At 49.1% G+C, this 23,328-nt stretch overlaps 1 protein-coding gene across 7 annotated transcripts; it reads right to left on the bottom strand.

Moving 5' to 3' along the window:
• Positions 1 to 4,263: 4,263 nt before the first annotated feature.
• Positions 4,264 to 22,136, bottom strand: ST6GALNAC6 (ST6 N-acetylgalactosaminide alpha-2,6-sialyltransferase 6). 7 transcript variants are annotated; one of them, XM_060100876.1, is made up of 8 exons: positions 21,991 to 22,136; positions 21,654 to 21,865; positions 20,660 to 20,844; positions 19,094 to 19,184; positions 16,927 to 17,106; positions 14,499 to 14,905; positions 6,431 to 6,538; positions 4,264 to 5,732 (listed from the first exon to the last, which is right to left on the bottom strand). In XM_060100876.1, exons 4-8 carry the CDS (start codon positions 19,106 to 19,108, stop codon positions 5,408 to 5,410), a joined length of 1,035 nt encoding a protein of 344 aa, XP_059956859.1. In that variant the 5' UTR covers positions 19,109 to 19,184; positions 20,660 to 20,844; positions 21,654 to 21,865; positions 21,991 to 22,136; the 3' UTR covers positions 4,264 to 5,407. The 7 variants fall into 7 exon arrangements, with proteins under 7 accessions (XP_059956859.1, XP_059956857.1, XP_059956858.1 ...); XM_060100874.1 differs by having other exon boundaries at positions 20,790 to 20,844; XM_060100875.1 differs by lacking the exon at positions 21,654 to 21,865.
• Positions 22,137 to 23,328: the final 1,192 nt, after the last annotated feature.

The following is a 23,328-nucleotide window of genomic DNA, read 5'->3' as shown; positions in this document are numbered from 1 at the left end:
GGTGCCCAATGATGTAGCAGAACAGAGATGAGAGCCTAGGACCGTGCAGCTTCAGAACTCAGGCACTTGACCACTAGACCACATCATGACCTTGAAGGCAGCAGCCCCAGATGGAGTGGGTTGAATTTGGAATTTGTCTTGCAGGCACAAAAGAGCCATGGAAGGTGTTTAAGCAAGAGGATGAGACTATCAGAAGGGTGAGACCACCTTAGATGGGTGGTTTCTTAGCAACAACAGCAGTCTGGACACCAGGAGGCCTGGGCCTAATCCCAGCATGGCCACCTGTGACATCAGACAAGGTTCTTATTCATTGGGATTTTAGTTTCACCATTTGTGGGAGGGGTGAGTAGTGGGTCAGAGGGTCTGCCTTAGAAATTGTTCGAAAGGCCCTCTCGAAAGCTGTAGGTGGTTATGTGAACTGGCAAATTGATGATGGGGAAAGCAAATTGATTATGTCAATCAAACTTTCAAATGTGTCTTTCTATTCTTAGGAATCACACAAGTGGGCGCAAAAACATGTACAGGATGTTCTCTAGTGCCAGTGGAGACTGACTGATGGGAGGGACGGTGGCACAGACAGTCAGGCTGGGGAGATGGCAACTGCCCTAGAGTCAGCTGGAGAAAGGAAGCTGGAGGTCTGTGTAGCTGGTGGGGCAAGAGAAAGAGGCAAAAGGCCCAAGAGCACTGATCTTATCCCACCTTCATGAAAACAATTCTAAACATGCGGATGTGTATGTGCGTGTGTGTGTAAAATCTATCCCTAAATTTTTTTTTTTTTTTTTTTTTTTTTTTTTTTTTTTGCATTTTAACATCTCTGAAATCAGGCTTCCCTGGTGGTGCAGTGGTTAAGAATCCGCCTGCCAATGCAGGGGACAAGGGTTCGAGCCCTGGTCCGGGAAGATCCCACATGCCGCAGAGCAACTAAGCCCATGGCCACAACTACTGAGCCCGTGTTCCACAACTACTGAAGCCTGTGCGCCTAGAGCCCGTGCTCAGCAACAAGAGAAGCCACGACAATGAGAAGCCCGCACACCACAATGAAGACCCAACACGGCCAAAAATAAAAACAAACAAATAAATAAATTTATAAAACAGAACAAAAATCTCTGAAATCGTTTTGTCTTATAATCAAATCAACTATATCTTTTTTGTGTGTGTGTGTGGTACAGCAGGCCTCTCACTGTTGTGGCCTCTCCCGTTGCGGAGCACAGGCTCCGGACACGCAGGCTCAGCGGCCATGGCTCACGGGCCCAGATGCTCTGCGGCATGTGGGATCTTCCCAGACCGGGGCACAAACCCGCGTCCCCTGCATCGGCAGGCGGACTCTCAACCACTGCACCACCAGGGAAGCCCCAACGGTATCTTAAAGTTGATGAACTACAGCAGAACTGAGAGAGCAGCTGTGTGCACAGGATCGCCTGGGTGGGGGTAGGACTTTCACTTCTTGCTTAAAGGCTTCTCCATGCTTTTTTTTTTTTTTAAATACAACAAGCATCTATAGATGTACCTTGAGGACATGATGCTAATGAAATAAGCCAGTCACAAAAAGACAAATATTGTATGATTCTACTTATACAAAGTATCTAAAGCAGTCAAATTCATAGAAACAGAAAGTAGAATGATAGTTACCAGGTGCTGAGGGGAAAGGGAGAATTTCAGAGTGGCAAGATAAAAAATTTCTGGGGATCTGTTTCACAACAGTGTAAAAAAACTTAATACTACTAAACTGTACACTTAAAAATGGGTAAGTGGTAAATCTTATGTGTTTTTTTCCACAATAAAAAAACCTTAAAAATCTTACAAACTGAACAAAAAATATTTTAAGTAGCTGTTTTAATTATTTCATTTGCGCATGACCTATGGATTTTCCACCAAGGCTGGGATATTAAAGTTTCAGGATTTTTTTTTCCCGGCTACAATCTTAAGAAAGAAAAAAAAGGAGAGGGGAAGGGAGGGAGGGAGGAAGGCAGGAGAGAAGTAGGGAAGGAGAAAAGGAAGGAAGGGAGAGAGGGAAAGAAAAAAAAGTACAGGGAAGAAAAATCTGGAAGATTAAACCCTAGACTGTCAACAGGGAATAGGACTGGGTGATACCCTCGCTTTCCATCTTACAGTGTTTGTATAGTTCAAGTTATTTTAAAACATAAAAAAATACCTAAAACATAACCATACAAAATGAAACCAAGTCTTAAAAAACATTTTAAAATAGTCTAGCTAATAAAGAATTCCAATGAGCCAGCATTGGGGGATATATCTGGGGTGGCCACTCTCTGAGGTGCACAGCTGGATCCATGCATCCAGCACATGGGGCTCAGGTGTGGGGCTGCCCTGGGCGGGCCTGGCTGGACCGCAGAGCATCCGCAGGAAACAGCTGGAGTGGCTGCTTCAGGCAGCACATGTGGGGTTTGCAGCTGGTGGGAGGTGCCCCCTCCCCCAAGGAGGAGTGGGGGGTAGGGGCCTCACAGGGGTCACTGGGTAAAAGAGTTCACGGGAGGGCCCTGAACCCCAAACTAGGGGGTGGATTTGGTCCTGACCACAGTGGGAAGCCAGTGAAGTTTTCAGAGCAAAGCTGGCCGTGATGAGGTGTCTTCAGGAAGTTAACTTTGGCCATGACTGGAGCGGTCTCGGCTGGGTCCCATCGGAGGAAGTGAGAGCGTGTGGGGTTGAGGACTAGACCCGGGACCTCCCGCCCTCATCACCCTCCATCAAAGCCCTACCTGCTGATGCTGAACAGAGCTTTCCTAGGGTCCACCCCCAGCAACCGACTCCTCCTGACTCCCTCCTGCTGACCTCGCTTCATGCCCACCAGTGGGGAGACAGGAGAGCCACAGCATTCTGGGAGAAATTCCCCCTAGAAACCTCTGCCTGGACCCAGATTCCCAGAAGCCTTTGCGTGGGGCTGGAAGCGTGTCGTATCCCCATATCCCCTTCCCATGCAGGGCCCTAGGCTCCCCACCTAATGACTTTGCCAGGAGTCTTGTCCCTCGGATACTGTCTGGTTGCCCCAGGCCTAGACCCTGCCACCTCCCAGCCTCCTGCCTGTCCTGCTGCTGTCGGAGCAAGGACGGCCTCTCCTAGCAGGAAAGGTCGAGGCTTTGCCCCACCTCGGACTGGCACTCACGGCCTTCTGCCATCTGGCCCCAGGTGGTCTCATCTTCCACTGTTCCCTCCTTCTGCGGCCCCGCTGCCTACTGAGCGAGGCCGTGGGTCCTCCCACTAGGCTTCCATCCAGGCCCTTCTTCCCACCTGACATCCGCTCCCTCATCAATTGCACCTAACACAGCGCATGGCACGTGGCCACCTATTGAGCCAATGTATACGTGAACTGAGACAAATGCAGGGGCCATTCCTGCTGGCCAGCTCCGTGGCCCCCATCCCGCTGGCCCAGTGCCCAGGAGAGCTCTTTTCCATCTCCAGCAGGCCACCTGCCCTTGTCTCACAACCACCCTTTGTTAGGCCTCCGCTCCCAAGGGCATCTTATCTTCCTAAACAGGTTGTAATCTCCCCGAGTCACAGACCCCCTCGCTCTTGCCAACCTGGAGTGAACAAGCCCTTTAGCTGAGAGGACAGGGGCAGCAGTGAGGGATCCACCGTTCACACGCCGTCTGGCCCAGGGCTGCAGCCTCTCCTGGCTCCCTCCTGCCGGGGCCTGCACGGTACTTCGGCTCCCTGCCCTCAGGAACACCCCCCTGCAGCCAACCTCTGACCCCATCACCTGCCTCTCCCCTTCAACCCTCTGCTCTGGCCTCCTCCATCCCGTCCCCCGCAGATGCTTCTGTGACAGAAATGTCCTCTCCCGCCCCCCTTCTCTTCCTGCCGGAAGCTCTTCCCCAAAACCTCTGCAGGAATCTTCCTCGGGAAGAACGTCACCTCCTCCAAAGCTATGGTCGCAGCGCCCTGTGTTGCTCTGTGTGGGCTTTACTGCCCTGAACCTGTCGTGGGGCCCCTCCCCTCCCTCTATCTTGAGTTCCTTGAGAGCAGTGTCTGGTTTCAGCCAAGAGGGAACTGGGGCTCTGAGAGGGGCAGTGACTTGCTCAAGGTCACACAGGCAAGGGGAGGCCAGACTGGAAGAGCCAGGTGGGCTTGGCTCCGGAAGCCCACGTACCTCCAGCCCCCAGGGCTGCCAGGTCTCCACCCAAGCTGTAAAATGCATGACTCACTGGCCAGCTGACAAAGCTGGACATCCTGCTTGTGTGTGGGCACTGTCCCAACGGGGCCCGAAGAAAGCAGAGCTCAAACCCAGAACACAGGAAACGCAGCCGGAGCTTAGGTGTGTTTATTCCTGTACAAATCATTACAAAACCAAGTCCAGGGTAGTCGCCGGCCGCCACCCCTTGCCCCAGTGTGCGATGGCTCACTGCGGGCCTCCGTCTCCTCCACCTGACACGACCCGTTCCACAGCCTCCTCCAGTCTTCTCTTCAAGACTCCAGAAGAGCAGGGATTAAACCCACCCCACTGAAGTGCAGCGATAAAGTGCCTGATGGAGAGGGAGGGGACAGAACTCAGGCAACAGCTCCCAGCCCCCTAGGGCCTTCCCAGGCCCAGCCGGGGAGACCCTGGGACTACTCCAGCAGCTGCAGACAAAGGGGCTGCAGGAAACCTCAGCTGGGCTGGGATCCCCCCTCTCTCAGCCCCAAGGGCTCCTCCAACAGGTGGAAAACCTCACTGCTGGATGGCAGAAAAGGGGGCCTGGCTCTTTAAGAGCCACGCTAATGGCAGCTGGGCGGAAGGGCTAAGAGAACAGCTGAAGGCTTGTCCCTTCTTTTCAGAGTCCCCCAAAGCCTGGGAGAGTTTGCGCAAAAATATCCTCAAGTTTCCAGGAGGAGGTGGGGAAGGGAACCCCAGACCCTCAGAGAGCGGAGCTCCCCGGCAAGGGGTGGTGGCTGGAGGGGTCCAATCTTGACGGAGGACAGACCCAAGGTGGTCGTTGGGGGAGGTGGGAGGGTTCTCAGACTCTAGAACCTGACACAGGCAGAAGGATGCCCAGACAGGGGGCAAGGGGTCTGTCCAAGGCCACTCAGGGCAGAGCCAAGACCCGGACACCAGCCTCCCACGCCTGGAACCCCCCGAACCCCACAGATGCCCCTGCCTGGGCTCCAGACAGCTTCCACCGCCACACAACCTCTTTCTGGTTCTGGGGAGTGAGGGGGCGACACGAGTTCCCAGCTCCTTGGGACAGGACCGCACTGTCCCAACCAATAGGAAGTGATTTAGTGTCCATCCTGGGACTCTGAACCAAGGCCTCATGGGAAAGGACACGACATTAGCCTCGGATTACTCAGAAATACCCTGATTGACTATGCTCAGACCCTGACTGGACAAGAAATACCCTTGACACCCGATTAACCACATAGAAGCCCATATCCCTGATTGGCCAAGAGATACCCCCAGGCCCTGAATGGCTGGAGATTATATCCTCTTCAAGGCCGGAATGGCCAGAAGACACTCTGACCAGCCTTGATTAGCCAGACGATGGCCCTTGGTCGAGCGGCTGAGCGGAGATCCACTTCTCCTGTGTCCCTGGTGAGAGTCCCACAGGCAGGGTGGCCTAGGTCCAGGAGGGGTGGGAGAAGGTGATTCCGTACAGCTGGGCCCAGGACGAGAAGACCCTCTTTTCCGTGATGAAGCGGTGGTGGTTGCCCTTGCGGCTGTGCTCATTCTGGATGTAGGTGACACACTCGTCCGGCCCCTTGGGCTCATAGTAGTGGTAGGGCATGCGCTGCAGGCGGGGCCGCTGGCTGGGGCAGAGCAGATGGGGCCATAAGGGCAAGGTGGGCACCAGCAGGACCCTGTCCTTTCCAGCCCCTGACCTGCTATAGGGCCTTAGTGGGAGAAATCCCTGCCCCTCCCTGGGCCTCAGTTTCCCCATCTGTGAAATGGGTGTAGGATGGACTAGGTGTGTGACTCTCAAACTTTCTTTTTTCTTTCTTTCTTTTTTTTAATGCAGTGGAAACTTTTCCTTTTCCCAAGAGGGTGGCAATATGGGGTAGTGGTAAGGACTGCGGGCTCTGGAGCCTGGCCCCCACCCCTTACTGTTCGTGGGAACTGAGGCCACTCACAAAACGTCCTGCTCAGTTTTTCTATCTATGAAATGGGGAGAATAGTGCACTTATCCCTTAGAGTCACTATAAGGAGTAAATGAGATAATAAAAAGCCATGCTTGGTACACGGTCAGCACTTAGCAAAAAACAGCTGTCACCTGCTGGGCTTTTCATATAGTAAAAACAAAAATAGTTATTATTAATATACAAACTCTGGACTCTGGCTAAGCTTGGGATTGAGGATCCTGGGGTAGCTCTAAAGAGCCTAGATCTCGGCAGAGCAGTTTGAATACTATAAAATAGAGGCCCTTGAAGGCACCCCAGCCAAGGTTTCTGGAACCCCAGCTCCACCCTGTGGCCAATGGCTGGGCATCGCCCTGGGGGTGCTCACCTGCAGTAGTCGGGGGGGACCATGCCATAGACGTGCACATGGTCACACAACTCCACCGCAATCACCATGGTGAACCAGCCTGTGCTCAACCACGAGTGGGACTTTTCCCTGGGGGCAGAGAGGGGTCACGATGAGGGGGCATGCAGGCAGGGAGGAAGGGTCAACCCACACAGAGTTTTCCAGAACTCCTCCCACCCACTCATGGGGGCTTCCCCCCATTTCAGTCACCCCCTGTCCATCCCTGCTGTGGCAGCACGGGCAAGCTGGCAGAGGGCAAGCTGTCTGGACAGAGATGAGGGGTGTGGGGACTGCTCCTTTGAGGGGAAGGATAGGAACACAGCATGCTGGGAATTAACTCCTGGGGAGACTGGTCACACCTGGGCAGGCTGGGAGTAACCATGATCACAGAGCATGGTAGGTAGAAGCAGTTATGTACATGCTAGGAGAAAACTCCTAAGGGGAGACTAATCAGAGAAGGTGATGCCGGAAGTGACCACAAGTTCAGAGCAAGGCATGGAAAAAGTAACCAAGAACCTCAGGCTGTGTGCCCACTACAGCAGTCACTAGCCACATGCGGGCACACGTGAACACTTGACATGTGGTTAAGATGTGCTGTCAGTGTAAAATACACACTTGATTCCTTAGATAGTATGAAAAAAAGAATGTAGGCTATGTCACTGATCATTTTTGATACTGATTACATGTTGAACTGAAAATATTTTGGATATATTTGATTGAGCGTGGTTCTTTGAAAAGTTTAAAAGAAAATAAACCTCTCATAAGACTGACAAAGAAGGGAGAAAAGACACAAATTACCAATATCAAGAATAAAAAAAGAGGATATCATCATAGACCCTGAAGACATTAAAAGAATAATAAGAAAACTGCAAAAAACGACATACATGAATTTGACAATTTAGATGAAATGGGCCAATTCCTTGAAAACCACAAACTACCAAAACTCACTCAAGATGAAATAGATAACCTGAATACCCTATAACTCTTAAAGAAATTGAATTCATAGTTTAAAATCTTCTGAAAAAGAACTCTCCAGGCCAACAGTTTCACTGGTAAATTCTACCAAACATTTAAAGAAGAAATAAAACCAATTCTATACAATCTCTTCCAGAAAATAGAAGAGAAAATATTTCCCAATTCACTTTCTGAGGCCAACATTACCATGATACCAAAACCAGGCAAAGACAGTACAAAATAAACCACAGACCAGTATCTCTCACAAACATAGATACAAAAATCTCAACAAAATATTGCAAATCATGTCTAGCAATATATAAAAAGAATAAGACACCCACAACCAAGTGGAGTTTATTCCAGAAATGCAAAGCTGATTCAACATACAAAAATCAATCAATATAATCCATCAGATTAATAATCTTAAGAAAAACCATGTGAGACAATTCTCCAGCCTGTAGAAGGAAAACCACATTCACAGAAAGATAGACAAAATGAAAAGGCAGAGGACTTTGTACCAGATGAAGGAACAAGATAAAATCCCCAAAAAAACTAAATGAAGTGGAGATAGGCAACCTTCCAGCAAAAGAATTCAGAATAATGGTAGTGAAGATGATCCACTACCTCGGAAAAAGAATGGAGGCAAAGAGTGAGAAGATGCAAGAAACGTTTAACAAAGACCTAGAAGAATTAAAGAACAAACACCTAGAAGAATTAAAGAACAAACAAACAGAGATGAACAATACAATAACTGAAATGAAAAATACACTGGAAGGAATCAATAGCAGAATAACTGAGGCAGAAGAACAGGTAAGTGACCAGGAAGACAGAATGGTGGAATTCACTGCCATGGAACAGAATAAAGAAAAAAGAATGAAAAGAAACGAAGACAGCCTAAGAGACCTCTGGGACAACATTAAACGCAACGACATTCCCATTATAGGGGTCCCAGAAGGAGAAGAGAGAGAGAAAGGACCCAAGAAAATATTTGAAGAGATTATAGTCAAAAACTTCCCTTAGGGCCTCCCTGGTGGCGCAGTGGTTAAGAGTCCGCCTGCCGATGCAGGGGATACGGGTTCGTGCCCCGGTCTGGGAGGATCCCATATGCCGCGGAGCGGCTGGGCCCGTGAGCCATGGCCGCTGGGCCTGCGCATCCGGAGCCTGTGCTCCGCAACGGGAGAGGCCACAACAGTGAGAGGCCCACATACCGCAAAAAGAAAAAAAAAAACTTCCCTAACATGGGAAAGGAAATAGCCACCCAAGTCCAGGAAGCACAGAGAGTCCCAAGCAGGATACCCAAGGAGAAACACACTGAGACACATAGTAATCAAATTGACAAAAATTAAAGACAAAGAATAATTATTGAAAGCAACAAGGGAAAAATGACAACATACAAGGTAACTCCCATAAGGTTAACAGCTGATTTCTCATCAGACACTATACAAGCCAGAAGTGGGTGGCACGATATATTTAAAGTGATGAAAGGGAAGAAACTACAACCAAGATTACTCTACCCAGCAAGGATCTCATTCAGATTTGATGGAGAAATCAAAAGCTTTACAGACAAGCAAAAGCTAAGAGAATTCAGCACTGCCAAACCAGCTGTACAACAAATGCTAAAGGAACTTCTCCAAGTGGGAAACACAAGAGAAGAAAAGGACCTACAAAAACGAACCCATAACAATTAAGGAAATGGTCATAGGAACATACATATTGATAATTACCTTAGACGTGAATGGATTAAATGCTCCAACCAAAAGACACAGGTTTGCTGAATGGATACAAAAACAAGACCCATATATATGTGTCTACAAGAGACCCACTTCAGACTTAGGGACACATACAGACTGAAAGTGAGGGGATGGAAAAAGATATTCCATGCAAATGGAAATCAAAAGAAAGCTGGAGTAGCAATACTAATATCAGATAAAATAGACTTTAAAATAAAGAATGTTACAAAAGACAAGGAAGGACACTACATAATGACCAAGGGATCAATCCAAGAAGAAGATATAATAATTATATATGCACCCAACATAGGAGCACCTCAATACATAAGGCAACTGCTAACAGCTATAAAAGAGGAAATCAACAGTAACACAATAATAGTGGGGGACTTTAACACCTCACTTACACCAGTGGACAGATCATCCAAAATGAAAATACATAAGGAAACAGAAGCTTTAAATGATACAATAGACCAGATAGATTTAATTGATATTTATAGGACATTCCATCCAAAAACAACAGATTACACTTTCTTCTCAAGTGCCCATGGAAGATTCTCCAGGATAAATCACATCTTGGGTCACAAATCAAGCCTCGGTAAATTTAAGAAAATTGAAATCATATCAAGCATCTTTTCTAACCACAACGTTATGAGATTAGAAATCAATTACAGGGAAAAAAATGTAAAAAACACAAACACATGGAGGCTAAACAATATGTTATTAAATAACCAAGAGATCACTGAAGAAATCAGAGAGGAAATCAAAAAATACCTAGAGACAAATTACAATGAAAACATGACGATCCAAAATCTATGGGATGCAGCAAAAGCAGTTCTAAGAGGGAAATTTATAGCTATACAAGCCTACCTCAAGAAACAAGAAAAACCTCAAATAAACAATCTAAACTTACACCTAAAGGAACTAGAGAAAGAAGAACAAACAAAACCCAAAGTTAGTAGAAGGAAAAAAATAATAAAGATCAGAGCAGAAATAAATGAAATAGAAACAAGGAAAACAGTAGCATAGATCAATAAAACTAAAAGCTGGTTCTTTGAGAAGATAAACAAAATTGATAAACCTTTAGCCAGATTCATCAAGAAAAAGAGGCAGAGGACTCAAATCAATAAAATTAGAAATGAAAAGGGAGAAGTTACAACAGACACCGCAGATATACAAAGTATCCCAAGAGACTACTACAAGCAACTCCATGCTAATGAAATGGACAACCTGGAAGAAATGGACAAATTCTTAGAAAGGTATAACCTTCCAAGACTGAACCAGGAAGAAACAGAAAATACGAACAGACCAATTACAAGTAATGAAATTGAAACTGTGATTAAAAACCATCCAATAAACAAAAGTCCAGGACCAGATGGCTTCACAGGTGAATGCTATCAAACATTTACTGAAGAGCTAATAACACCCATCCTTCTCAAGTCTTCCAAAATATTATGGAGGAAGGAACACTCCCAAACTCATTCTATGAGGCCACCATCACCCTGATACCCAAACCAGACAAAGATGCTACAAAAAAAGAAAATTACAGACCAATATCACTGACGAATATATGTGCAAAAATCCTCAACAAAATACTAGCAAACAGAATCCAATGACACATTAAAAGGATCATACACCATGATCAAGTGGGATTTATCCCAGGGATGCAAGGATTCTTCAATATTTGCAAATCAATCAATGTGATACACCATATTAACAAATTGAAGAATACAAACCATATGATAATCTCAATAGATGCAGAAAAAGCTTTTGACAAAAATCCAACACCAATTTATGATAAAAACTCTCCAGAAGGTGGGCAGAGAGGGAATCTACCTCAACATAATAAAGGCCATATATGACAAACCCACAGCAAACATCATCCTCAATGGTGAAAAACTGAAAGCATTTCCTCTAAGATCAGGAACAAGACAAGGATGTCCACTCTCACCACTATTATTCAACATAGTTTTGGAAGTCCTAGCCACGGCAATCAGAGAAGAAAAAGAAATAAAAGGAATACAAATTGGAAAAGAAGTAAAACTGTCACTGTTTGCAGATGACATGATACTATACATAGAGAATTCTAAAGATGCCACCAGAAAACTACTAGAGCTAATCAATGAATTTGGTAAAGTTGCAGGATACAAAATTAATGCACAGAAATCTCTTGCATTCCTATACACTAACAATGAAAGATCGGAAAGAGAAATTAAGGAAACAATCCCATTCACCATTGCAACAAAAAGAATAAAATACTAGGAATAAACCTACCTAAGGAGGTAAAAGACCTGTTCTCAGAAAACTATAAGACTCTGATGAAAGAAATCAGAGATCACACAAACAGATGGAGAGATATACCATGTTCCTGGATTGGAAGAATCAATATTGTGAAAATGACTATACTACCCAAAGCAATCTACAGATTCAATGCAATCCCTATCAAATTACCAGTGGCATTTTTTACTGAACTAGAACAAAAAAATCTTAAAATTTGTACGGAGACACAAAAGACCCCAAATAGCCAAAGCAGTCTTAAGGGAAAAAAACGGAGCTAGAGGAATCAGACTCCCTGACTTCAGACTATACTACAAAGCTACAGTAATCCAGACAATATGGTACTGGCACAAAAAGAAATATAGATAAATGGGACAGGAAGAAAGCTCAGAGATAAACCCATGCACATATGGTCACCTTATCTTTTTTTTTTTTTTTTTTTTTTGCTCTACGTGGGCCTCTCACTGTTGTGGCCTCTCCCATTGCGGAGCACAGGCTCCGGACACGCAGGCTCAGCGGCCATGGCTCACGGGCCCAGCCGCTCCGTGGCATGTGGGATCTTCCCAGACCGGGGCACGAACCCATGTCCCCTAGCATCGGCAGGCCGACTCTCAACCACTGCGCCACCAGGGAAGCCCAGTCACCTTATCTTTGATAAAGGAGGCAAGAATATACAATGGAGAAAAGACAGCCTCTTCAAAGTGGTGCTGGGAAAACTGGACAGCTACATGTAAAAGAATGAAATTAGAACACTCCCTAACACCATACACAAAAATAAACTCAAAATGGATTAGAGACCTAAATGTAAGACCAGACACTATAAAACTCTTAGAGGAAAACATAGGAAGAACACTCTTTGACATAAATCACAGCGAGATCTTTTTTGATCCACCTCCTAGAGTAATGGAAATAAAAACAAAAATAAACAAATGGGACCTAATGAAACGTAAAAGCTTTTGCAAAGCAAAGGAAACTACAATCAACATGAAAAGACAACCCTCAGAATGGGAGAAAATATTTGCAAACAAATCAACGGACAAAGGATTAATCTCCAAAATATATAAACAGCTCATGCAGCTCAATATTAAAAAACAAACAACCCCATCAAAAAATGGGCAGAAGACCTAAATAGACATTTCTCCAAAGAAGACATACAGATAGCCAAGAAGCACATGAAAAGCTGTTCAACTTCACTAATTATTAGAGAAATGTAAATCAAAACTACAATGAGGTATCACCTCACACCAGTTAGAATGGGTATCATCAGAAAATCTACAAACAACAAATGCTGTAGAGGGTGTGGAGAAAAGGGAACCCTCTTGCACTGTTGGTGGGAATGTAAATTGATACAGCCACTATGGGGAATGGTATGGAGGTTCCTTAAAAGACTAAAAATAGAATTACCATATGACCCAGCAATCCCACTACTGGGCATATACCCAGAGAAGACCATAATTCAAAAAGACACATGCACCCCAATGTTCATAGCAGCACTATTTACAATAGCCAGGTCATGGAAGCAACCTAAATGCCCATCGACAGACAAATGGATAAAGAAGATGTGGTGTATACATACAATGGAATATTACTCAGCCATATAAAGGAACGAAATTGGGTCATTTGTAGAGACATGCATGGATCTAGAGACTGTCATACAGAGTGAAGTAAGTCAGACAGAGAAAAACAAATATTGTATATTAACGCATATATATGGAACCTAGAAAAATGGTACAGATGAACCGGTTTGCAGGGTAGAAATAGAGACACAGATGTAGAGAACAAACGTATGGACACCAAGGGGGGAAAGTGGCGGGGGTGGTGGGATGAATTGGGAGATTGGGATTGACATATATACACTAATATGTATAAAATAGATAACTAATAAGAACCTGCTGTATAAAAAATAAAAATAAAATTCAAAAAAAAGAAACACCATGCGATATCAATTGATGCAGAAAAACATTTGATAAATTCAATATCCAGGAATGATTTAAAAAAACTCTTAGCAAACCAGTAAGAGAAGGGAACTTCCTCAACCTGATAACTTCCTCAACCCGTAGCTTCAAAAACCTACAGCCAACATCATATTCAATGATGAAAGACTGAACATTTTCCCCCTAAGCCTGAGACCAAGGCAAGGATGTCTACTCTCACCACTTCCAATACAATTCAATGTTATATTGAAAGTACTAGCCAGTGCAACAAGGCAAGAAAAAGAAATAAGAGGCATGTAGATTGGAAAGGAAAAAATAACTGTCCTTATTTGCATGTCCTTACATCATGATCATTTGCACAGAAAATCCCGAAGAATCTACAAAAATCTCCCAGAACCAATAAGTAAGTTTAGTAGGATTACAGGATATAAGGTCAACACACAAAAATCTATCATATTTTTATATACTAGCAATGAATAATGGGAAACCAAAAAAATTTTTTTAATGCTATTTACAATAGCTCCAAAATTTTAAAAATATTTAGATATAAATCAAACAAAATATGTACACGATCTATATGTTGGACATATTGAGTTAAGTAAAAATATATTAAATTTAATTTTACCTGTTTCTTTTTACTTTTTAAATGTAGCTACTATAAAAATTTTAATTACCTGTGTGGCTTCCATGATATTTCTATTGGATAGCACTGGCTTAGCTTTTCTAGGGAGATTAGTCAGAGAAGGGCATACTGAGGGTGATGTAGCCTTAGAATAGAGCATGCTGGGAACAACCATGTGCTTAAAGTAAGATGTGCTGGGTATGGTCAACACTTTCCATGAGGCATGCTATGGAGCAGCTCTCCTAGAAAGATGCTAGGAGTGACTGTGCAACCTTAGAGTAGAGCATGCTGGGAGCCCTAGTCTCTCAGAGCCATTCATGCACCCCAGGGGAGACGAGGCCATGCAGAGCCTGTTGGAAATGACTCATGCTAAGAGCTGGACATGAAGCCAACTCCCCTAGGAAACCTGACCAGAAGGTGGCAAGAAGTGACCACACCCTCACAGCAGTGCATGCTGGGAGCAACAGGCCCTCTGGACGGAGTGTGCTGAGAGGGAGCACAGGGCTGGCCAGAGGGAGCGGGCAGGAGGTTGGTACCTGTCCTTGCCTGTCTCACTCCGGAAGAGGTCATCAAACTGGCGCATGCGGCCAAGAGAGACGGCGTAAGCCTCCATATTGGGGAACACCAGGCCTGCCCGCTGGATGACGCGCACGAGGCTGCCCTGGGGCTTCTGCATCTTGTTGGGGGGACCCCAGAAGATGAACACGGTTTCAGGGGTCCGGTTGACGAACTCCTGGGGCCTCCGCAGCACACGGAATACGCTGGAATGGGCCACTACGCGGAAGGTGGTCTTGTTGCCCACATCGGCTGAGTAGCCCGTGGTGGGTGCGTCATTCATGCGGATTGTGCACTCGGCCCGCTCGATCTCAGGGCCCAGCTTGGTGCCCAGCAGGTGGCTGGAGCTGGTGACAATCACACACTGGTGGCACCGGGAGGGCAGAGTCTGGGGGGGTAAGGAAAGCCAACACTGTTATGACCACTCAGTGCCAGGCGCTGTGCTCCGTACATCCAGGCCTCCAGGAAGCAGGAATTATGATGTTCATTTTAAAGACAGGGAGACTGAGGCCCATTCATTCAACATTCAACAAATCTTTATAGCAAGCTGGCTAATGGCCAAGTACAAGGGACAGACAATGAACAAAAGAGACCCCACTCCTGGCTTCAAGAAGCACACGGTTGGGGAGACACGGTGTACAAGTAAATGATAAAATAATGCCAGGTGGTAAGTGAAACACGCTGGGAAGGAAATAAAATAGGGGCAGGGGATCAGGAGTGGCAGGAGTGAGAGCTGCTCTAGAACAGTCACCTGGGGAGGCCTCTCTGAGCTGACACCTGAAGGTTGAAAAGGAGCCATGCAGGGGAAAGTATTCAAGCAGGAGAAACAGCAAGACCAGAGGCTCTGATGTGGGAGGACCATGGTGTGTTGAGAAGCAAAAGAAGGCTGCTCAGTTGGGGCAGAGTTAAGGAACAGAAGAACAGAACAGCCACGCAGGGATGTCCCCAAAGTCATACAGCAGAGGAGTGCAGGGCTAGGATTTGAACCCAGGTCTATATGGCCACGGAGCCCCAGCCTCAGCCTCCCCAGAGAAGACATCCTCCCCAATGCACCCATGACATTTCCAGATCACCCATGAACAGGACACCACCTTGTCAGTAGGAAAGGGTGTGGAGGCTGCCCTGAGCCTCTGTTTCCACATTGGTGAAATGAACGGGTTGGAACCACAAGCTATCTGAAGCCTATTTTCTGCCCATGGAATTCCCATGCACCCTTCAAGGCTAAGCTCAGGTGCCACCTCCTCCAGACAGCCTTCCCTGGGCCCTTACTCTAAGATCAAGCAACATGTCCCATGTACCTCAACCGATGGCTTTGCCAGCTTTCCTGAGCTCCTCCTTTCTGGCTTCTCCTATGAGGCTGGAAACAGCTGCAAGCCAGCCTCTGTCTCGTTCCCTGCCACACTGCCCACACTCAAGCCATTGCACTTTCTCCTAGGCTCCACCTTTTAAATTTCTCTTTCAAAGGTCCTTAGGGTAGAAAAAGTCTCAACTGGGAGTTGATCTGTCTCTAAACACCTGCTAATGGGCCCTTTTCCAGTGAGAGTATGTTCAGAGCCCCAGGACCAACACACTGTATGCAAAGACCCTGAGAGATTTATGAGGGTTTTAGTGAGGGAGGAGAGAGAGGTAGGCAGGGCCTGGGGAGACCTCCTCCTAGAAGGTGGAGTCCATGCTTGAGGCCAATAATTTTCTCCCTGACCCCAGGGAAAACATTAGGGCTCAGAGGACTACAGGGTGAACTCCACAAACACAACCTGAGTTTCATGGTTACCCAAGGCCAACAGAAGCCCCAGCATGACTGTTGGCCTCTTGACACAGCTGTAGCTCATCAGGCATTGGGGCAATACCTTGGCTCCTCCCCTCCCTTGCTGTGTGGCCTTGGGCAAGTGACTTCACCTCTCTGAGCCTCAATTTCCTCATCTCTTCAAGGGAGATCACGCTAACCTCACCGGGCTGGTATGAGGATTAATGCTGATCACAGTGCTCAGTGCACAGCAGGCAATTGACAAGGGGCAGCCATTACTGTTACTGTTGTTGTGTTGTCAAGTACCCTAGTGTCCTACTCCGAAAGCCTATGTAGACTCCCATGCAGAGACAGAGATCAGTGAAAACCAGAGGGGCTTTTCCAAAGGGATTCTGACTCAGGAGATGATAGGATATTAGCACTAAGGGTGGGACCTTGGAGAAAACTGAGGCCCAGAGAGAGACAGGGTACTTGTCTGAGGTCACACAGCCAACAAGGGGCTGAAGGCACTGGACTCTTGGGATTCACCCTTTCCTTTGGGAGGGATGGTGGACATAGAGAGAAGAAGTGGAGGAGAAGAAGGAGGTGGGAGCAGCGATGGTGGGCAATGGGGAGGATTAGTCTCCAGGCAGCTCCCAGGGAGCTTCCCAAAGCAGCTGCCCTACCTTGTTGCCGAGAATGGGGATGTAGCCATCGGTGATGCTCCACTTCTTGAGGTTGACTGGCCGGCGGGTACGGCCCCGCAGGGAGCCATAATGAAAGACTTCATTGGCACTGCTGGAGCTGTAGAGGATGAGGATGGTGATGAGGGCAAAGAGGATCACGAACACTGCTGACCGCTGCTCCTGGAGAGGGGAGAGGCCAGTGAGGGCCCAGCTGCCCGGCAGGCTCCTTGCCACCTACTGTGCCTGCTAACTCCTGCTCTTCATTCCAGACCAGTTCAAGCACTACCGCCCCCAGGAAGGCCTCCTCCAGCCCCCTGAGCACCGCCTATCACGGCACCAATCACACTGCATTCAAAGAGCCGTCCCCCTCAATTAAACCATGAGTTCTGAGGGCTGGGACTGAGTCAGCCTTGATCCCCACTGTATCTCAGCTCCCAGGGCAGGGCCCAGAGCACAGAAGGTTCTCAGGGTTTGCTGGATTAGATTGGAAGTGTGGGTCAGAAGGATCCTTCCAGCTGCAGCTGGAAGGATGCTTGGAGACAGGTGGGACATTCCAAGGAGAGGGTCTAGGTCTTCCCCCAAACAGTAACTCTTTATAAGTGTTTACCATTCATTTAAACATGAAGGGAAAGGATTTGGTCAGGAATCAGGATGCATGGGTAGTCAGTACACCAACATATGGCAAAGGGCAGGAAAGTGATATCTGAAGTGTCCACTGGTATTTATTTGCCTGGGGTCTGCAAGGCTAGGTGGGACCCGGGAGTCCTGGATCCTTGTGCTGAGCCCCCTGGGCTGGTTATTAATGTATTGCTTCTCAGCTCCAGGTTTACTCTTTTTGCCTGCTCTGTGAAAACGGATCTGGGCCCTTTACAGGTTTTTCCTTGCCAGCGAACTGCATAATAAACTTTGTCCGTAGAGGATGCCAGAGAGACATGTCAGGAGGAAGGGAGTTTGCTTCCTGGTTCTGGGGGCTTTGGGCCTGGTGCCGGTGCACTTGCTTCTACAGCACGCATGGCTTTCTCCCAGTGGCCAGCAGCTTCCTCCAGCATCCAGCCTCAGGCAGTTTTGAAGCAGAGTGCCTCTGATTCCTGCTGCGACCACAGCTGCTCCAGAGTTGCGCTCATGTGGCACACTCAACCACCAGCAACACCCAAAAAACGTAAGCTTCCCCTCCCTGGAGCAGTTTTACTTGATGCTTGAAGTGTCTCTTGGGAGTCATCTCCTGTGAACAGCCTTCCCTGTAGCCTAGCAGGTGGATTTATGACAACTTCCACAGCACAGCACCACAGTGAGTTCTCTGCCATCCAGTGGGCCATAGCTGTGCCCTCTCCAGCCCAGCAAGGCCTGGGTCTCAACCCTGGGTGTGGTAGCAGCCCCCCCACCCCTTTTTTTTTTTTGGCGTGCCACACAGCTTTCAAGATCTTAGTTCCCCAACCAGAGATCGAACCTGGGTCCCAGCAGTGGAAGCACCAAGTCCTAACGACTGGAAATTCCCAGTGGCTGCTCCTTATACCTGCTATTCCTGTATTCTGTAGAGTTCTAATCCCCTGTTACTCCAATGCCCAATTAAAATGAGTAATTCTTCATATTAAACTTTCTCTATTCAAATTACTGTGTGGTTTCTCTTTCTGGATTGGACCCAGACACACCCAGATCACCCCACCCCCAACCCCCAGGCTCTGCCAAAGTTGTAGTGCAGCTAGGAAAGGGGTGTGCAGGGCCAGGCACATAGTAGGTGCTCAGGAAAGCATAAATGAATGGATCATGGGGAACCCTGACACCCTCAGAGTGATGCTCACAATATCATGTCATTTTTGACTCTGACCACTGCCCCCTCTCCCAACCTCCCATTCACCTTCACTCCCCACCCCCACCCCCCTGCACAGCACTCCACAGGCACCTTCTCGGCCAGTCCTTTACCACAGATGGACCAGTCAGGTCTAGGAGGACAGAGGTGGACCTGGGCCCAGAGAGAGGCAGGAGCTTGCCCAGGCCACACAGATCAGTGGCCACAGCAGGGCTCACACCAGGGTCTCCCAGGCATCAGCAGCTTCTCGGCAGGGAAGAGAGACTTGTAGCGCCTGGGTCTGAGGCAGGTCCAAAGGAGCCCATTTCACGGAGGGAAATAAGAAGCTGAGATGGGGACAAGAAACGAAGGGGGACTTACTTTGTTGCTACTCATCTCTCTCCGGCGTCTGCTGAGGGGCAGGGGCCAGCGTCCTGCAGGTGGCCCAGGGGGTAGGGGTGTGGGGTCACACCTGCAAGCCACAGAAAGAGTTAGTGGCCTGGGTGCCCTCCCCCAAGTCCAGCTGGTCCTAGGCTACACCCTCCCCACCCCTGCCAGCCCTCCTACCCACCCATGACTTCAAGGCTCAGGGCTGTACCCATTTTGCAGGTGGAGACACTGAGGCCCAGAAAGGGCAGGAACCAGCCTGATGTCATACAGCCAGGTGGTGGCAGAGCCCTGCCTCTGTCTCTGCCCGTGCACTCTCCCACTCTGCTTGAAGGCAGCTGGCAGGCCTAAAACTGGCTCCCTTGCTGGGGGGGCCTGCCCCCCACCCAGCAGGAGCCCCATTCACACCCCTACTCTAAACCCTGTCTTATGTTCCTGAGGCCTGGGAATAACGTTCCTTGTAGGTCCCCAAACTCCTCTACACTCATACCCTTCCAGGCCTTGCATAAACTGGCCCCTCTGACTAGGACACCCTCCACTATGTTGTTCATGCCCACTCATCCTCCCAGCCTGAGGTGGGCCAGGAATGTCTCCTGCATGCCACCTCCCTGCTGAGAGCTCTCTGAGGTCGCAGCTGGCACAGGGCCTCACATTCTCTGCTGTGTCTCCAGAGCCCTGGAGATGGGTGCAGGAGGACTGCTGAATGACTTCATTCTTATCTTTTTTTTCCCCTTTGTTCATTAATAAGATCTTGGGGGTTAACGGCTCAGACTCATCTGTCCAATGGTTATAATCACAGCCCCACCCTGGGGCGCGGTGGGGTCCGGGACCACACAAGCCCAGCTCTGCTCCTCACTCCCCAACGCCCCCCCAATCCATGCAGGACGCAGCTTCTCTGCAGATCTCAATTTCCCCACCTGTCAAAAGGGAGTAAGTACTTGTGTCCAGCCACCTCCAGCAGATTCGAGGCCAGAAGGCACTAAGGGAAGGAGAGTGCGCAGAAAGAGAAACTGGGGCCCAGGAGCTCCCCAGCTCCGTCCTTCCCTCCAGGGGCCTCCCATCTCCCGCCACTATCTCCGCCCCCTGACCTAGCAGCTGTTTACTCCTACACCGACACCAGGAATAGCCAGAGAACCCCAGGCCAAAGGAGGTGCCCCCACGCCGCTCCTGATTGGTTGGGTCTTAACTCCGCCCACCACCCAACCCCGCCCCCTCTCCTCGGGAGCCCCCTCCTCCCAAGCCCAGCTTCAGATTTCTCCGCAGCCAGCTTTCAAAGCCAGGCAGGGAGGCCCCCGGACTCTCACAGGGTCCAGTCCCTGCGGCACAGATCAGGTAACTGCGGCTCATCAGAAGGGAAGAGAGGCTTGTTCTTAGATTCATAGCCCATTAAGGCAAAAGTCATCCAGATCCCTGGGTAGTCCCCATCTACCCTGACGCCTCTAGCATTCCAGCTGCCTCTCTGAGCTGAGCCTCCCCTCTCACTACCCTTTCCTTCGGATGCCCCAAGCTCCAGACACACTAGAGCACTCCAGTTCCCAGGCCCACCCCCCACTTTCCCACCTTTGCCTGAGCAGTGCCCTCAGCCAGGACCACTGTCCCCCTGGTCAGGCCCGTCACAATCCTGCTCTGAGAAGACCATGGTCAGAACAGCATCTCATGTTCAAGTGCGAATCCCGGTTCCACCACTTACTGGCTGAGGGGCCTCGGGCAAGCCATGTGACCTCTCTGAGCCTCAGTTTCCTCATCTGTGAAATGGAATAATAAGAGTAGGTAACTAACAATGTTGTTAGAAGGATTCAAGCAGATGTGGCAAGGGAAGCACAGGATTTGAAAGTGCTTGATCAGTCCAGCAGTTGTTAGTTTTGTGGTTATTCACTGTTCAAGGCCTGCCTCTCCACGAGCTTGCCAGAGAAACACTACCCTGCCTCTGATGCATGGCCCAGCAACTTCCCTCTAACATCAATAAATGCGGAGCCCTTGCTAAGCATCACCTACTCACTGAATCTTCCTGGCAATTCTTCACAGCAGGGGCTCTTATCCCCATTTCACAGATGAGGAGACTGAGGTTCAGAGAGGCAAAGTGCCTTGCAGAGCTGTCCAGAGCCTGCTGGGGTGCCTTATTTCCAGGCTTGTTTCCAGGGAGCAGCCCAGGGCTGAGCCTGACTGGATCTCTCTCAAGGATCCCCCAGGGCTGGCATTGACCAGAGGCCACTGAGTGCGTTCCCAGCACCTGGCCCAGCACGGGAGAGCAGGACTGTTGGGAGCGACTTGCTCGGGCTAGGGCAGCAGCCCAGAGCTCTGAGCCAGGATCGTGGACTCAGCCCCAAGGTGGGCCGAGCCGGAGGGCTGAAACCGTGAGCTCGGGCTATGGGGCCACACCCTGCCCTGTGTTTGGGGGCTTTGCTTCTCCCAGCTCGGGGAGTCCTCCTGCAGGCTCGGGACGCCCCCACGAGCCGCGTGGGAGGAGAGCTCCCGGGAGAAGGGGGAGGGGGGCTTCTAATTCCAAATGGGGGCCGCCGAAACCGTGGGTGCACCTAGGAGGGGGACGACTCACCCTCTGTGCCCCGCTTGCGCTGAACCCCCCAACTCCAGCACTCGGGGGGTACGGAGCTCTAGCCTCAGCTGGGAAGAGAAGGGAGGCAGGACGGCGGCAGGGTCCCCGAGCTCTGATGGGGTAGTCAGCGGCAGGAGGCCCCGCGAATCCCGCGACAGCCCTTGGGCGCGGGGACCGGGATCTCCAGGCGCGGTTGCCAAGAGTGAGTGGGTCTAGGGGAGCCCCCGGGGCCCCCATATCAATCTCCATCCCCAGCGGCTCCTGACGGCCCCACCACCACCAGGGGCGCAGGCAGCGCCCCCCTCCCGCTGCCCGCCCCCGCGCGGCGCCAGCTCACCTCCCCCGGGGAGCGCCCGGCTCCCCGCGACCCCCGAGCCCCCTCACATGGCGCCGGGAGCCAAGAGCCGGGGTCCGCGCCACTCTGGCCGCCCAGGCCCCGCCGCAGCCCAGGCCCGCCGGGTCCTAGCGCCGCCGCTCGCCGCTCTCCGGTTCAGGCCTGGGAGGTGGGCGGAGCCTTCGGGGGCCGCGGGTGGCCCCGCCCCTGGGCGGTGCAGGCGGGGATGGGTGAGGGGCGGACGAGTTCCGGCCCGGGGCACCCGAGCGCCTCGCTTACTCCTCTGGGCAGCCTGTAGTGACAACGACAATAACAACAGTCTTCCGGAGAACATTTAGTGTGGGTCAGGCCCACTTCTACCTCGCTTTATTGTTACCACGACGGGGATGGGGAAACTGAGTCCCAGAGCACACTGCGCTTGGAATCAGCTGAGTTTCTCCCTGGGCATCCCTACCTCGGGCCTCCAGAGCCCTGCACCCAGTAGTCACCCTGGGTGAACTCAGGGATCCACTCTTGGGTTCAAGTTCAGCCCTGCCGTCTACTAGCTGTGCGGCCTTGGCACGTTACTTAACGCTTCCCCTGCTTCCCGGAAATAGGGAGAACAACCTCACAGGGTGTTGTTAGGATTAAAAATGTTACATTACTCCTTATAATAATTGTGGTATTCATTACATCATTTTATGCGATAGTGAAAAATAACTTAAGTAGCCTGGACACCTGGTTAAATGAACAGCCCCGCTAAATTGAATGATGCAGATCAGTAGGCACTGACAGGAAGAGACGTCCAGGAAATTTACAGGATATGTAATAAGTGAAGAAAGCAAGTTTTTAAAATGCATCTCTATAATCACTTTGGAAAACAAAGTTGGAAAATTTTGCATTCTGCTCCTAGGTATATACCCTGGAGAAATTCTTGCAAATGTATGTAACAAAGCTCATAGCAGCAATGCTTGAAATAATACAAAACTGGAAACAACTCATATAGCTATCAAGGAGAATGGAATTTTTTTATTACATTAGGATACGTTCACATGGTTAAATTATTATATAGCGGGGGTGGGGCGGAATGACATGGATGAATCTTACAGACATGGGGAGTGAAAAAGCCAAGTCCTGGAAAACAAATGAAACTACACAATATACTGTTTAAGCATACAGCAGGCAGAGGGCCGCCTGTCATTGGACAGGAGGTAGTTTTGCCTATCAGAGTGATTAAAGTTTTAAAAGCAAAAGTCAAGAGTACAGCAGTCTCTGTGGGGAGGGATGATGGAGAGGAGAAGAAAGGCAGGGGGTGCAAGTTATAATAACAAAGGTCTGGTCTTTAAGTGGGACATGAGTTCA

This window comes from Mesoplodon densirostris, chromosome 6 (genome assembly GCF_025265405.1).
Source record: "Mesoplodon densirostris isolate mMesDen1 chromosome 6, mMesDen1 primary haplotype, whole genome shotgun sequence".
In the NCBI taxonomy this organism is placed as follows: domain Eukaryota; kingdom Metazoa; phylum Chordata; class Mammalia; order Artiodactyla; family Ziphiidae; genus Mesoplodon; species Mesoplodon densirostris.
This window is presented reverse-complemented; position numbering and strand designations above follow the sequence as displayed.